Source organism: Rhinoraja longicauda, chromosome 25, assembly GCF_053455715.1.
Source record: "Rhinoraja longicauda isolate Sanriku21f chromosome 25, sRhiLon1.1, whole genome shotgun sequence".
In the NCBI taxonomy this organism is placed as follows: Eukaryota; Metazoa; Chordata; class Chondrichthyes; order Rajiformes; family Arhynchobatidae; genus Rhinoraja; species Rhinoraja longicauda.
The window spans coordinates 7,957,786-7,972,236 of NC_135977.1; the positions used below are offsets into that span (position 1 = coordinate 7,957,786).

General features: G+C 38.5%; 1 protein-coding gene across 2 annotated transcripts in view; it reads left to right on the plus strand.

The window, feature by feature from the left end:
- smtnb (smoothelin b) overlaps positions 1–14,451 on the plus strand; it is a 166,471-nt gene that overhangs the window by 107,405 nt on the left and 44,615 nt on the right. For both annotated transcript variants that reach the window (XM_078421481.1, XM_078421480.1), the window contains exon 10: positions 264–322. In XM_078421481.1, the coding sequence (XP_078277607.1) occupies positions 264–322 (59 nt within the window). The remainder of the gene's footprint in view (positions 1–263; positions 323–14,451) is intronic.

Sequence of the window (14,451 nt, forward strand, 5' to 3'; positions counted from 1 at the left end):
TTGAAAGATCTATACAGGTAGTCCCACTCCCCTCCAGTTTATCCATAGCCACGTATTTCTTCTCCCTTTTAAATAATTAAAATGAACATGGACTGTTGCTTTGAAATCTTTCTGAAGAATTTTTGAAGAAATTGCTGTTTTTATTCATCAGTTCCTTATTTTGATATGGCAACAAAATTTCAATTTGTGTAAATGAAGATTATTTGACTAGTGTTGTAATTTAATTGATAACAGTTGGTTAAAGTTAACCTTTTTTTCTTCAGAGCTGACATTTGGTTTGAGAGCAACACCATTCGGAATGATGGGTCCGAGCGGCATCATGGTAAGTTTTGCATTATTTGCACTGATAAGCGTAATGCACAGTTCATTATGGAGTTGACTCCTTGGCAACATTAGGTCAAGGGAGAATTGGGTTTCTTTAATGAACACTGGAGTGTATCTCAACCCTGATGTTAAGCCCTGCTTCAGTACATGGGAGTCCACATCATTCCTGGGCTTCCTATGCAGAAAACAACTATGCATACAATGTCAAAATATGAGGTTTCATTTGTAACCAGCATCCTTTATGTGCATGTGCATCTACATGGAAGGCCTGGAACAAAAAAAATATGGAAGTGTACAACTGGAGCACCAAGTAACCAATTATAATTATCAGCCAGGGTTTCAATAAGATGGTATCATGTAGTGCTCAAAGATATTGCAATATATAGTAGAATTTCACATCTCATGTCTTCTCGAACACTGATTTTAGTTCATTTTGTAAACATACTTTGCCCTTGCCATGAGCTGTTCATTATCCATTTCTTTGGTCGTTAGCTGCATTAACATATTACTCAAGCTGAGGAACAGTTTCTTTCGTAGCCTCCAACCCCAACTTGGGAACTTTTGACGGTAAGGTTTATCTCTTCTCCTATCTTGCCATATTGTCCTATCTTTACAAAGTAACATGTCAATAAGCAAAGAAACATTTTTGCACTTTTAATTGTATCTTTCACAGACTCGAGACATCACAATGAAGTACTTTTGAATGTTGTCACCATAATAATATAGAAAATGTGGCAGACAGACTGCTCTCAGCAAGCTCCCACAAATGCAAATATCTACTTTAGTTGATATTGATTGAAGCTAAATCTTGGGATCGGGTAATTCCCCTGCCTTCATTGAAACCGTGACATAGAATCTCTTCTATTCACATAAACTGCTAAAGTATATCTCGGTTTACTTTCTCATGTCTGAAAGAGCATAGCTTACTCATTAAACAAAAAGCAAAAACTGTAGATGCTGGAGATCTGAAATTAAAACAAATTGATGGAACTACTTAGCATTGGTAGCATCTGTAGAGAGGGGAACAGAGTTAACATTTTTAGCTTTGACTTTTCCTAATTCTGATGACCTTTCATCAGAATAAGAAAAAGTTAGAAAACAACATATTTAATTTATATAAAAGCGAAAGGGATGTTCAGAACAAAGGGAATGTCTCTGATAAAGTGGAGACCAGATGATGCAGTGGTGATGGCGGTGGCTGACAGAGGTGATGAGGGCTTGTTAACTGGAGTTAACTTTTCTAGAAGAGGTATAGTTAGAGAGAGATGAATGCGAATAGAGGAGAGGAAGAGGAAAAAAATCTGGAGCTATGAGACACAGAATATTTCTGTTGCTCGAAGTCTGAACTAAAAGAAAACGCTGGAAAAGTCCAGCAGATAAGGCATCATCTGTTGAAAAAGAAAAACTGACTTGCAATTAACCGCTGTCATTTAACAGCAGATAGTCTTGCCCCAAGGCTAAATGTCATTCACAAGCTAGCAGATAAACTTGCATCAAGTCAAGTCAAGTCAAGTCAAATTTATTTGTCACATACACATACTCGATGTGCAGTGAAATGAAAGTGGCAATGCCTGCGGGTTGTGCACAAAAATAATTACAGTTACAGCATATAAATAAAGTTAATAAGTTACTAAACATAGCACAAAAAGTGTCGACAAAAATTTAGTCTCTGGGGTTATCAAAGTTGACAGTCCTGATGGCCTGTGGGAAGAAGCTCCGTCTCATCCTCTCCGTTTTCACAGCGTGACAGCGGAGGCGTTTGCCTGACCGTAGCATCTGGAACAGTCCGTTACTGGGGTGGCAGGGGTCCCTCATGATCTTGCTTGCTCTGGATCTGCACCTCCTGATGTATAGGTCCTGCAGGGGGACGAGTGTAGTTCCCATGGTGCGTTCTGCCGAACGCAGTACTCTCTGCAGGGCCATCCTGTCCTGGGCAGAGCTGTTCCCAAACCAGACTGTAATGTTGCCGGACAGGATGCTCTCTACAGCCCCAGAGTAGAAGCAATGAAGGATCCTCAGCGACACTCTGAATTTCCTCAGTTGTCTAAGGTGGTAAAGGCGCTGCTTAGCCTTACCCACCAGTGCGGCAATGTGCGTTGCCCACGTCAGATCCTCTGCGATGCGGACTCCCAAGTATTTGAAACTGCTCACCCTATCCACAATAGACCCATTTATCTCCAGTGGCGTGTACGTCCTTGGATGTTTAGCCCTTCTGAAGTCCACAATCAGCTCCTTTGTTTTAGTGACATTCAAGAGGAGGCTATTGTCCTGACACCAGAGTGCCAGATCAGCCACCTCCTCCCGGTAGGCCTTCTCATCGTTGTTGGAGATCCGGCCCACCACCACAGTGTCATCAGCAAACTTGATGATGGAGTTTGAGCTGAACCTGGCCCTACAGTCATGTGTGTAGAGGGAGTACAGTAGGGGGCTAAGGACGCAGCCCTGGGGGGATCCTATGTTCAGGGTGAGGGAGCTAGATGTGTGTTCCCCCATCCTGACCACTTGGGGCCTGGCAGTGAGAAAGTCCAGGACCCAGGCACACAGAGGGGTGCTAAGCCCCAGTTCCAGCAGCTTCTCAACCATACTCCACACCCAGCCTATTACACTCTATTGTGACTGTTTCTTTCCTTGTAGAGGGTAAAAATAATTCTCTAAAGGATTAGACATCTTTTTTCACACTTAATGCAATTTAAATGCGATTTGTGAGTGGTCCAAATGTTGTGCAAACAAAGGAATTCATGTGCTACACCAGGGATGTCTTTGTGTTGTGTTTTCTAAAATGTCTGAAGGCCATGAAATCAAAGCACTCAATTATCATATCATATCATATATATACAGCCGGAAACAGGCCTTTTCGACCCACCAAGTCCGTGCCGCCCAGCGATCCCCGCACATTAACACTATCCAACACCCACTAGGGACAATTTTTACATTTACCCAGCCAATTTACCTACATTTAAATCTGTCGATGTTCAGAAATGTCAGAAAATACGATCTGCCTGAGGACCAGTCAACAATTCTTTGATGTTGTGTGGCACAAAGCCAAATAGAATAGAAACCAAGCACTCTGGAGTGTCCAATTTAACGGAACATTGCCTGTTTTGTTTGAAATGATCTCTTCCGTTGGCTTGGAGGTAGTGAAGTGGGTGGACTGGATAAAACATATTTAACTGAAGTTGAAAGATGTTCATCGTAATTCAGCGTTACAATACAGTAAACTATTCTGCAATGTTTGCATGCTGAGGAGTGTGGAAGTGAGATATATTGACTGAAGTAGGCAAACTACGTGCCTACTCAGGCCAGGCTTCCCGTTATGTTTTCTTGCAATCTCCCTTCCCTCACCAGATGTAGTTCATCTCGGGCAATGGCAAATCTTTTATCATGGAGGTGCCCCATTAGTTTTTACTGAATCTCAATCACAAAAAAACTCTCTATATATATCGCTTTATCTTAAAATAAAGCGATTTTGATAGAACCTACTACATGGCGCCACAGTTCAAGTTGGCTTCAACTGATTTTGAGAGTTGTTCAGGCTGGGTTCTCTGAGTACTTCCACGTGTCTTAGCTAAACAGAAATCTACCCTAAACATGACTATCATATAAACACAAGATGTCCAGCCAAGTGGACTGGCCATGTGACAATTTGAACAGTGAAAATAATAAGTTGTGTTTGTCCATAAATGGGTGCCTTTTAATAGCTTATTAAAACAGATTCATTCAGCAGCAAGATTAAGTTATAATAAATTTTCCACTGCATTGTGGACATCTCAGCCTAGGTGAAGAGTGGATGGTATTTCTGCAAAAGTACAGAATGGGCAATATGACCAATTTCAAGTCTGATTAGGGAAAATAATTATTTCCTATTCTGTGATTCTGTTGTGCTTTCTGGAAATTTAGTTGTATCAAAAATTGCTTCCAAATTTGCAGTGCCTTACTTTGCAATAGAAGTATTTCACTGCACTCTGCTTTGAAGTGCAAGGACAAATATAGACAAATACTGCAGCTACCTTGTGATCATCAAGAGCTGGGAAATTTATGGCCATATCTGCTTTCTTTGCCTAGGGCAGATTATTGGCCAACATATCTGGAGTGCTTGTAGAAACAAAGAACTGCAGATGCTGGTTAACATCACCCATCCATGTTCTCCAGAGATGTTGCCTGACCTGCAGAGTTACTCCAGCACTTAGTGTCCATATCTGGAGTGCTTAATACCCTTGGGATCTTTTACTTGGAACTGAATCATAGAACATACAAAGGATCTTGATTATTATATCAAGCTTTGGCAATGCTGTACAGTATCAGTCTGAGGATCATTACTTTAAAAAAAAAATCAGATTGTTTAGCTGCAGGCTAAATGAGGGTCCAGTAGGTGAGCTGAAGGTCACTTGGATAATTTCACAATCTAATACCTAGAAATTGGAGTTCGTCTCCTTGTGTTATGGATAAAGCTAATGCTACTCTGTCTTCTGAAAATAAACTGTGAAATTGTTCAAAAATATGTGAGAAATAGTAGTTTGGTGTTTATTACATTACCGGAATATACCAGATATACCGGAATCGCTGCCTCAAAAAGGCAGCCAGCATAATCAGAGACCCACACCACCCTGACCACACACTCATTTCACCCCTACCATCGGGAAGAAGGTACAGGAGCCTGAAAACTGTAACGTCCAGGTTCAGGAACAGCTTCCCTACAGCCATTCGGCTATTAAACACTACAACCTCAAATAATCTCTGAACTACATAAAATATTATTGTTATTATTGCATTATTATTGTTTGTTTTATGTGTTTTATGTGTGTGTGTATATATATATATATATATATAATTATAGATAATCTATATATATGTGTATTTGTGAGTGTGTGTATAGATACACACACTCCACTTTTGTTCCTCTCTTTTTATTATATTGTTTGCAGTGCACCATGTTCACATATTCTGTTGTGCTGCTTCAAGTAAGAACTTCATTATTCTATATGGATGATTGCAATACAGTTGAACTTGCAAGATTGCTTTTGAAAAACATTTTTGATACAGTGGCAGATTGAAGCTGTAAGCCAGTTAAGACAAGCTTTGTGGCTGTATTTTTCCTTTCTGCTTCTTTGCCTCCATGCGGGCATATGTTGAATTTGTGAGTGTGCTCTGTATGGTTTCACACTTGCGCACATAGGCATTTTTTTTTCTTTCTTTGGCATCATAAATTACGTGAAGTCCGGACATTTATGACGTAATTCTCTGAGATAACCTCAAATAGAGGGATAAGAGATTTTCTTTGAAGTTTGGGGTTATGATTTTTTCACAATGGAATATGACTAGCTAATACCTTTTGATCCTTTATTTATTTCTTCTAAAGATTATATTTGAAAGGTTTCTAAAATAATAATACCATGGGAAATCTAGTAGTGAACATAAAGAAATTCTTGAATTGGGCTATGCCTCCTCCAGTCCTTTGAAACCCACCGAACTTTAGTTTTCCTTGCCTGTTAATGTCTGCCAGTTTTAATTTTTATATTGAATTTTTTTGATAACGAATTTAAAAAAGAAAAGAGACCTGCAACCCTGCAGCGTTTTCATGGCCTCAGAAAGTTTCTGAGCTTTTTACAGCCAATTCATAGAAAGGTAGCAGCCGATTTGTACATAATAAAACCTTGACATTTAAAAGATTTACTAGGTTATAGGTAGTTCTGCTATAAGGTGATAGTTATGTTACTAAGAAACTTGTGTTATAGAAAATCGTGTTATAAAGAATTGCAGTTCGAGAGTCTCAGGTTCACAAAAAGAAAGTCATTTTTCCCACCAGATTTCCAAAAATAATGGATTTTTTCTATGGCATTAAATTTAATTTTATTACTGCTAAAAATACTGAAGCTTGGATGTTACATTGTTTAATGGAATAACGTTACATAAGTATCAATAAAAACAATTGTTTGTGAATTTTAATGGCCATTCATGATTAAAGTTGCAGCTGTGTTCTTAAGACTACAGTATAGTGTCTGATTACCACAGGGAGGTTGCATGTAAACAGATTTTTTAGTTCCCTATACTGGCTGGAGTTTAGAAGAATGAGGGGGGACCTCATTGAAACGTAAAGAATAGTGAATGGCTTGGATAGAGTGGATGTGGAGAGGATGTTTCCACGAGTGGGAGAATCTAGGACTAGAGGTCATAGCCTCCTTTAGGAAGATGAGGATGAATTTCTTTAGTCAGAGGATGGTGAATCTCTGGAATTATTTGCCACGGAAGGCTGTGGAGGCTAAGTCCATGAATTTCTTTAAGGCAGAGAGAGATAGATTCTTGATTAGTATGGGTGTCAGGGATTATGGGGAGAAGGCAGGAGAATGGGGTTCGGAGGGAGTGATAGATCAGCCATAATTGAATGGCAGAGTAGAATTGATGGGTCGACTGACCTAATTCTACTCCTATGACTTATGACCCTATACTGTTTAAATCTAGTATTGCATGTTTTAGCTTGTCATTTTCTAAAGTAACCGTTATGCAGTACTTTAACTTCTAATTGAAATTGTGTGATAACCAATTTAGCCCACATAATTAAAATGTTGTTCCCCAATTCATTACTCGTGTTTTATCCAATTTATATCATGGAAACATACATTCTTGCAGAACTACCTGTATTTGTTTTATTGATGCTGATTGAGGAATTCAGTAAAGATTTGAGCGGCACAATAATCAACACGGCAAGATAAGTTTTTATACTGGGCCTTTAGTTCACTTAGTTGATGGCTGAGTGGTTCTCAGCCTGTAATATTCTGGGCATAATCTTGTTAGCTCATTAAACTATTTGTGCTTCATTCTGGACTGTCAGATTTCCACGCAGGTTTTGATGTTTCTTCGGTTCATTGGAAAAATTGAATTGGGTTAGATGTTTCAGTTAGAGAAGAGGTAGGATATTTTCTTTTTAAGAGGGTTTGACTATTTGTAATTAATTTGAATAGAAATTAGGTGGTCTTGTGTAATTATATTGTAAGGCGAGAATTCTTTCCAAATGAATTAAGAAATTGCAGTCAATCGTAACTTATATTTAATATTGATAGTCATCATCAATAACTTTATTTGTGATTTGAAGGAAAATTGTATTCAAACAATGTTAGCGCTTTACTAAAACATTAAAATCTGATGCAGTTAAGAGCTTTAATGTCAGGATTATAACATTCCAATGTATCAAAAAATATATATATAGAAAACTAGGTACAATTGCATTTTCAAAACGTTTTTGTTAGTTATTCATTTTGTACATGGTTTATATTATTCTGGAATGGATTGATCGTTTACTCCATACCTTTAATTTTTCACCTTTCCTCCACCATTTATTCACAAGGTGAATCATCCAGAAATGCTATTGCTGTCCCCATACCACTGCTCAACCCCATAAAGGCACTGTAAATACTCTACTAAAAATAGTTTAATTGGCATGGGGTTGCGATACATGCCCGTTCTTCATTTAGAAGCCTGAATATTTGGATGCCCCACAGCTGTCTCCATAATGTGCATAGACATTTTCCAGAATGGAATTGCTGATGGATAGGTTCTACTGCTTGATAACAATGTGATCATATACAATTCTTGTTCTGCTTCATCTTCATTCAACGCAAACCTAAATTAAATGATATCTACAGCAGTGTACAGCCATTGCCACATGGGGTCAAATTAACACCATGCAGAGAAGAAATAAATAAATCCAAAAACTAATTAGACCATGAGACATGCAAATATTCAGTATTTAGTAAGGACTTGCAACACACTGCCCTTCTATGAATAATATGAAGATTTAAGTGGTAGACAAAAATTTATCTGAAATAAACTAATTGGTCCAACATATAAAAACTGCATCCTCTAGTCAGAATGAACATTTTACCTGTAAAAAAATATTTTGAAAAGCAATCTAAAGTTATATGTCCTCTTTTGTTTATTTTCATTTTGAGTGATTATTTTATCAACTTGAGCATTGTAGAACTATAACACAGATGAAATAATATTTGATTTTGGTGGATTCTTTTTCTGGTTAAATTACTCAGCATGATTCTAAATAATAAATGGAGATTTTGAATACTTAGTAGTTGATAACAACCAGTGTATTTTATTGGCAATCTCCAAAAAAAGTTGTCTTTGATCTCTTTCACTAATGCGGAGAAATTTTAATCCTGACATGGCTGTGGTTCAAAATGACATTGTTCATTTTCAGCAATAACAGCTTATGATGGAGCAGCAATTGAAGAGCAACTCAGGTATTATAAGTGGATTATGGAAAATCAATGTTTAAAAATTTTAAACAAACCACTGCCAATAGAAAACACAGTGATTAGTCAAATACAGATACAAATGTATGTTTATGCAATTTATTGAAGAGATGCTTCAGTCTGCTTTGAGTATCCTAGCCATCAAGGCGTTAAGAGCTTAAGTTTTGTCCTTGAAAATTAACTGCAGCATTTGTCCTTTATGTAACAGACGTAACAGATGGTAGATCTTGTGGCCAGATCACATGGCTTGAACTGAAATGTTCTTGTGGCTTATCACCTCTGAATCATTGCTGCTCTTTAAAATAATTAGCCTGGCTATTATTTATACAGGAGATATATAACCTTTTTTAAATGTGTCAATTATTCCAAAATTTTCAAACATAATAATGCAGAGGTTGCTGTAGCTTGGGATCTTGTTGTGTGCCCTATTACAATTTTTTTGCTTTTCTCTTTTGAATCTTTTCATCCAGCAACTTTCTGGAAGACAACCTAATAGTATTGCAACTAGAACAATGAGGCATCTCAGGTCATAGCCTGTATTTCCTGTGGTTTACCATCTCCTTAACAAAAAGATTGGGAAATGAACAATGGAAATCGAAGGAGAGAAAAGGAAATTGAGTCAAACCAAATGCAAGAAGAAATTTTTAAAAAGGGAAACTGATTGCATTAAAAGAGAGGGAAAAGAAAATAGAAATTAAGATTTTTTTTTGGAAAGATAATAACCTCTAAACATAGAAACATAGAAAATAGGTGCAGGAGTAGGCCATTCGGCCCTTTGAGCCTGCACCGCCATTCAATATGATCATGGCTGATCATCCAGCTCAGTAACCTGTACCTGCCTTCTCTCCATACCCCCTGATCCCTTTAGCAAAAAGGGCCACATCTAACTCCCTCTTAAATATAGCCAATGAACTGGCCTCAACTACCTTCTGTGGCAGAGAATTCCACAGACTCACCACTCTCTGTGTGAAGAAATGTTTTCTCATCTCGGTCCTAAAAGACTTCCCCCTTATCCTTAAGCTGTGACCCTTGGTTCTGGACTCCCCCAACATCGGGAACAATCTTCCCGCATCTAGCCTCTCCAACCCCTTAAGAATCTACAATGCTTCGTTAACCTCAAGACCTAAATTGAAGCTAAGTTATACCCTTCCCAGTGCTGGATGGAGTGTAAGGGGGTGGAGTTTATATATCTAAATGTGGGTGAGATAACACAGACCATTACATGGGAGAGTGCAGCAAATTGGTAGTGGCAGGCTTGGGGGGAGGAACCTACTAGCTTCTGTGGGGTAGGGGGTAAGTGTTTTTGGTGTTGTTCACCAGTGTCCTGTAAAGTTGCTTTAAAATGTACCTACTTTTATACACATACCCCTTACTATAAAAGCCAATATATAAACAATTTAAATATTTGCTTTTTAATTCTTCTTTCCATCCATCAGCCACCTTCTTGCTCACTCATTTCATCTAATTAGCAAGTGTTTTCTGCTCTCCTCACAGCTTAGTTACGCACTAATCTTTGTACGCTTATTCTAGTTTAAAAAAAAGGTTTTTAATGTATCGCTGACTGTGCCTCTTAATTGTTGCTATATTTGCCGTTTACCGCATTTACAAGTTTTGTAACATCTACTAACTTTGAAATTATGCCCTATCTAGACAAGTCCATTTAAATTGTAATCTCTTGTTTCTTAAGTGCTTATATTTTGTTCATATTCAGTATTGTTACACACAGATTAAAAGTTTAATTTAGTTATTTCATGGGTATATACAAAACGCTTATCTCCCTGGCTACATAGTAAAGTGCGCTGTTTCATTTATTACATATTTCATTTCTCAGTGAAACCTGGAACAGTAAGTTTTCAAGTCTTACTAATGTTCAGATACCTGCACATTTTGGATAAGCTCTGGATCTGATGCTTCTGTGACAGCTGCAGTTTAAAAATACTGTAGATATATCCCAGCTTAGAGCTTCACAAAATGTAGACCTAAAAATTCATTGGCACCAACTGAGTCAGGCTAATCTATCACCGTATGGTGCACCAGTGATTGTTGTAGGCTTGCTGCTTAAAAATTAATTAACACCTAAAATCCAAGCTTGCGTGGTAATTGGGAATTAGTTTGGGAAATCTGGACCTAAGGAATGAGCGAACAGGATCTTCACACCAAAGAAGTGCAGTGAAATTTAAAATATGTTTAACCCGATACCTGAGTTTGTTTCTGATATAAAATACCTCAAGCTCATCCACATGTGCAATAAACAAAACTTATCTGCAACACGATTTTCATCATTGGTCTGAAAACTAGCAGATCTTATTTAGCTACAGAACAACCAGGACTTTCTAAATCCACTTCCCATGAAGCCCACATTATTTAAAGAGCTGATTCTAAAATTAAATTATTTGTCTTTCCTGAGATTTGTGATCGGTGTCACAAATCACTTTTTACTGGTCACTGCTACGTAAGTGAGGTCTCTAACTCCGCACTCAAGGAGCATAGCCTTCATCTACTTTTCCTTCAGTCAGTGTGCACAGGCAGATAACCGATATTAAGGCTTCCCGATGTATGGGCATTAATAGACTGTGGCACTACCCAGACTTTTAATGTAATTCTTCTGCCAAAGATACTTGGTTTTAACTCTCTGTGATCTGCATGGTCCCCTTACATAAATACCATGTCTCCTATGGACATATAGTCATCCAACATGAATTCAGGCCCTTCGGCCCAACTCGCCCATGACAACCAAGATGCCACATCTATACTAGTCCTGCCTGCCTGCGTTTGGCCCATATCCCACAAAACCTTTCCTGTATCCGTCCAAATGTCTTTTAAATGTTCTTATAGCACCTGCCTCAACTGCCTCCTCTGGCAGCCCTTTCCATATACCCACCGCCCTCTGGTCATTATTTTTTCAATAACCCGTCCAAATCTCTCTGGCCCCAGGGAGAGTACTCCTACCTTCTGCCTCATCACCCCCACCCCTGCCAACATTTCTTCATTGCAATATCCCTGAAGTTTAGTCCAGCTTCATGTGTGATAAGTCCCTTTAAGGGCTGGCTGCTAAATGCTAGCAGCAGTGAAAACTTTAAATAGATCAGCAGGGTATGCCATGCCAAAACTAACAGCACGGCATGACACACATTTGTAATGCCAGGCAAGTACACTTATCAGAGTGCACTGGAATATCTAATCTGTTCTCAGGATAAATGTTGGCCTCTTGCTATTTCTAATTCACACTTATAACAAAATCAACAGCTACATACATGTGAAGTAAATCAAACAGAATCTATTGCTTCTCTTTGAATGACTTTATGATTACAATGTTCACTGTGATCAACATTCTGGAGGTCAGTATTGTCCAGAATCTTAAACTGGATCAGTCACATAAATACAATGGCTGTAAGACCAGGTTGGACACTAGGCATGTTGCAGTGAATGACCTTGTACCTAACTCATCATAGACATAAACTTGGAAAATTTGGAGCAGGACCTTTCTAAATCTGTTTCCTTTGAAACCATGCTATTTAAAGAGCCAATACTAAAACTAATTATTTGCCCTCTCCAATATCTGTGAACCTTTGTGACATCAAACAGCTTGGTAGATGTGTGTGGATTGCCTTGTGGGGGTCAATTTCATGTTCTCTGTCAGCTGCCAAGCCTCGGAGTTATGCCAGGTTGCTGTTTTGATTGGTGCCTCATCTCACCATTTGCTGCTTACTGTTTCAACTCTACACTCTGCCAATAACAACTGAAGCTGATACCTGATCTCACTATTTTCCAGCTCTCTCCCCATATTGTTGGATAAATCTATCCTTAAATACATTCTGAGACTTATCTCCACTTACTTCAGTGATTGAGAATTCCACAAGCTTGACACTCTAAGTAAATACATTTCTTATCACCTCAGACCTAATTATGGGGTAAGGGAATCAAGAACCAGAGGACATGTTTAAGGTGAGGTGGGAAAGATTTAATACGAACCAAAAGGGCAACGTTTTCACCCAGAGAGTGATGGATATAAGGAATGAGTTGCCAGAGGAGGTAGTTGAGGTAGGTACAATAAAAATGTTTTAAAAACACTTGGACAGGTACATGGATAGGAGAGGTTTAGAGGGATATGATGGCCCACATGTGAGCAAATGGGACTTGCTTAGATGTGGCAAGTTGGTTGACATGGAAGAGTTGGGCCGATGAGACTGCTTAAATGCTCTATGACTATATGACACAAAGTATCTAACTTCGTATCCTGAAGCTGCGATCTCTGGTGATAGACACCACATCCAGGGAAGTCATACTTCCTTCATCCAGTCTGTCCAGCCGAATCAGAGTTTTGTACATTTCCATGAAATCTACTCCCATTCTTAATACTAATTGGGCGGCACGGTAGCGCAGCGGTAGAGTTGCTGCTTTACAGCGAATGCAGCGCCGGAGACTCAGGTTCGATCCTGACTACGGGTGCTGCACTGTAAGGAGTTTGTACGTTCTCCCCGTGACCTGCGTGGGTTTTCTCCGAGATCTTCGGTTTCCTCCCACACTCCAAAGACGTACAGGTATGTAGGTTAATTGGCTGGGTAAATGTAAAAATTGTCCCTAGTGGGTGTAGGATAGTGTTAATGTACGGGGATCGCTGGGCGGCACGGACTTGGTGGGCCGAAAAGGCCTGTTTCCGGCTGTATATATATGATATGATATGATATGATAATGAATACAGGCCTACAGAACCTCACATGACAGTCCAGTAGTTCCAGGAATCAGTGGTGAATCTTCACAGGACGCTCCTATGGCAAGTACGATCTGTCCTTTCTTAAGTAAGGAGAGTATAACTGCAGACGGCCCTTTATAAGTGTAACCATACATCCTTGCTCCTTTACAGAAACCAAACTAATAAGGTAGCCAGGGAACTATAAGATGACTTGGGTGAAATAAATAACTGAATGAATCAAAGGCAGATGAAATTTAATCATACAAGTGGTGAGTCTTAGAAAATAAATTGTTTGGCATTACTTTCCTCAAATAGCTTAGCTTGAGGTTGTAAGAGATCTTAGTATCAAGAGGCTCACTGGGCAATGTAACAAATGTCTTTGGTGCATCAATCAACAAAGCAAATAAAGTAAAAATGAGAAAAAAGCTGAAAATACTCAACAATTCAGGTAGCTTATGCATAGAGAAAAATGGGGTAGATATTTCAGGCAGATATTTGAGAAGGTATTGAAATTTGGCAGATGATATTTAGGGTGAACTTGTACAGTCAGGCATACAGTACAGTCAGGCATAAACCTATGCTTGACCCCTACTTGACCCCTATTTTGAGCACATTTCTTGTTTCACAATGACTTGAAATATTAAAAATAAAACCAGAAAATGTTGAATATACTCTGCACATAAGGCAGCATGTCCAGAGATGGGATTAGTGTTAACATTTCAGATCAATCGCCTTTCTGCAGAGCAATGAAAAGCTAGATAACATGCATGTTTAAGTTATAGCGAAGAGAGAGCGGTATGGAGAACAAAAAGGATCCAGGCCATTCACAGGCGTTCAGGTTTTTTTTTTCTATCTCTTCCTCCTTCTTGCATCTTAAATCATACATCTGTTTTAACTTTTCCAATATCTGGTAAAGGATGGTGAAGCAGAAATGTTAACTCAGTTTCTGTCTCCTCAGATGTTGCTTAACTAGCAGCAATTTTATGCAGTTATTTTGCTTTTGATTTGAAATATTAATTCTATTTCTATGTTCACAGATATACCGCACCTGCTGAATATTTAGTTTAAATGTACATTTTTTGCGTGAAAACGCATAGTGCAATTGATAACTAATTTTATTTTTTTGTTTCAGCCACTCAAATAATTTTAGTCATTTAAAGAGTAAAATAATTATAA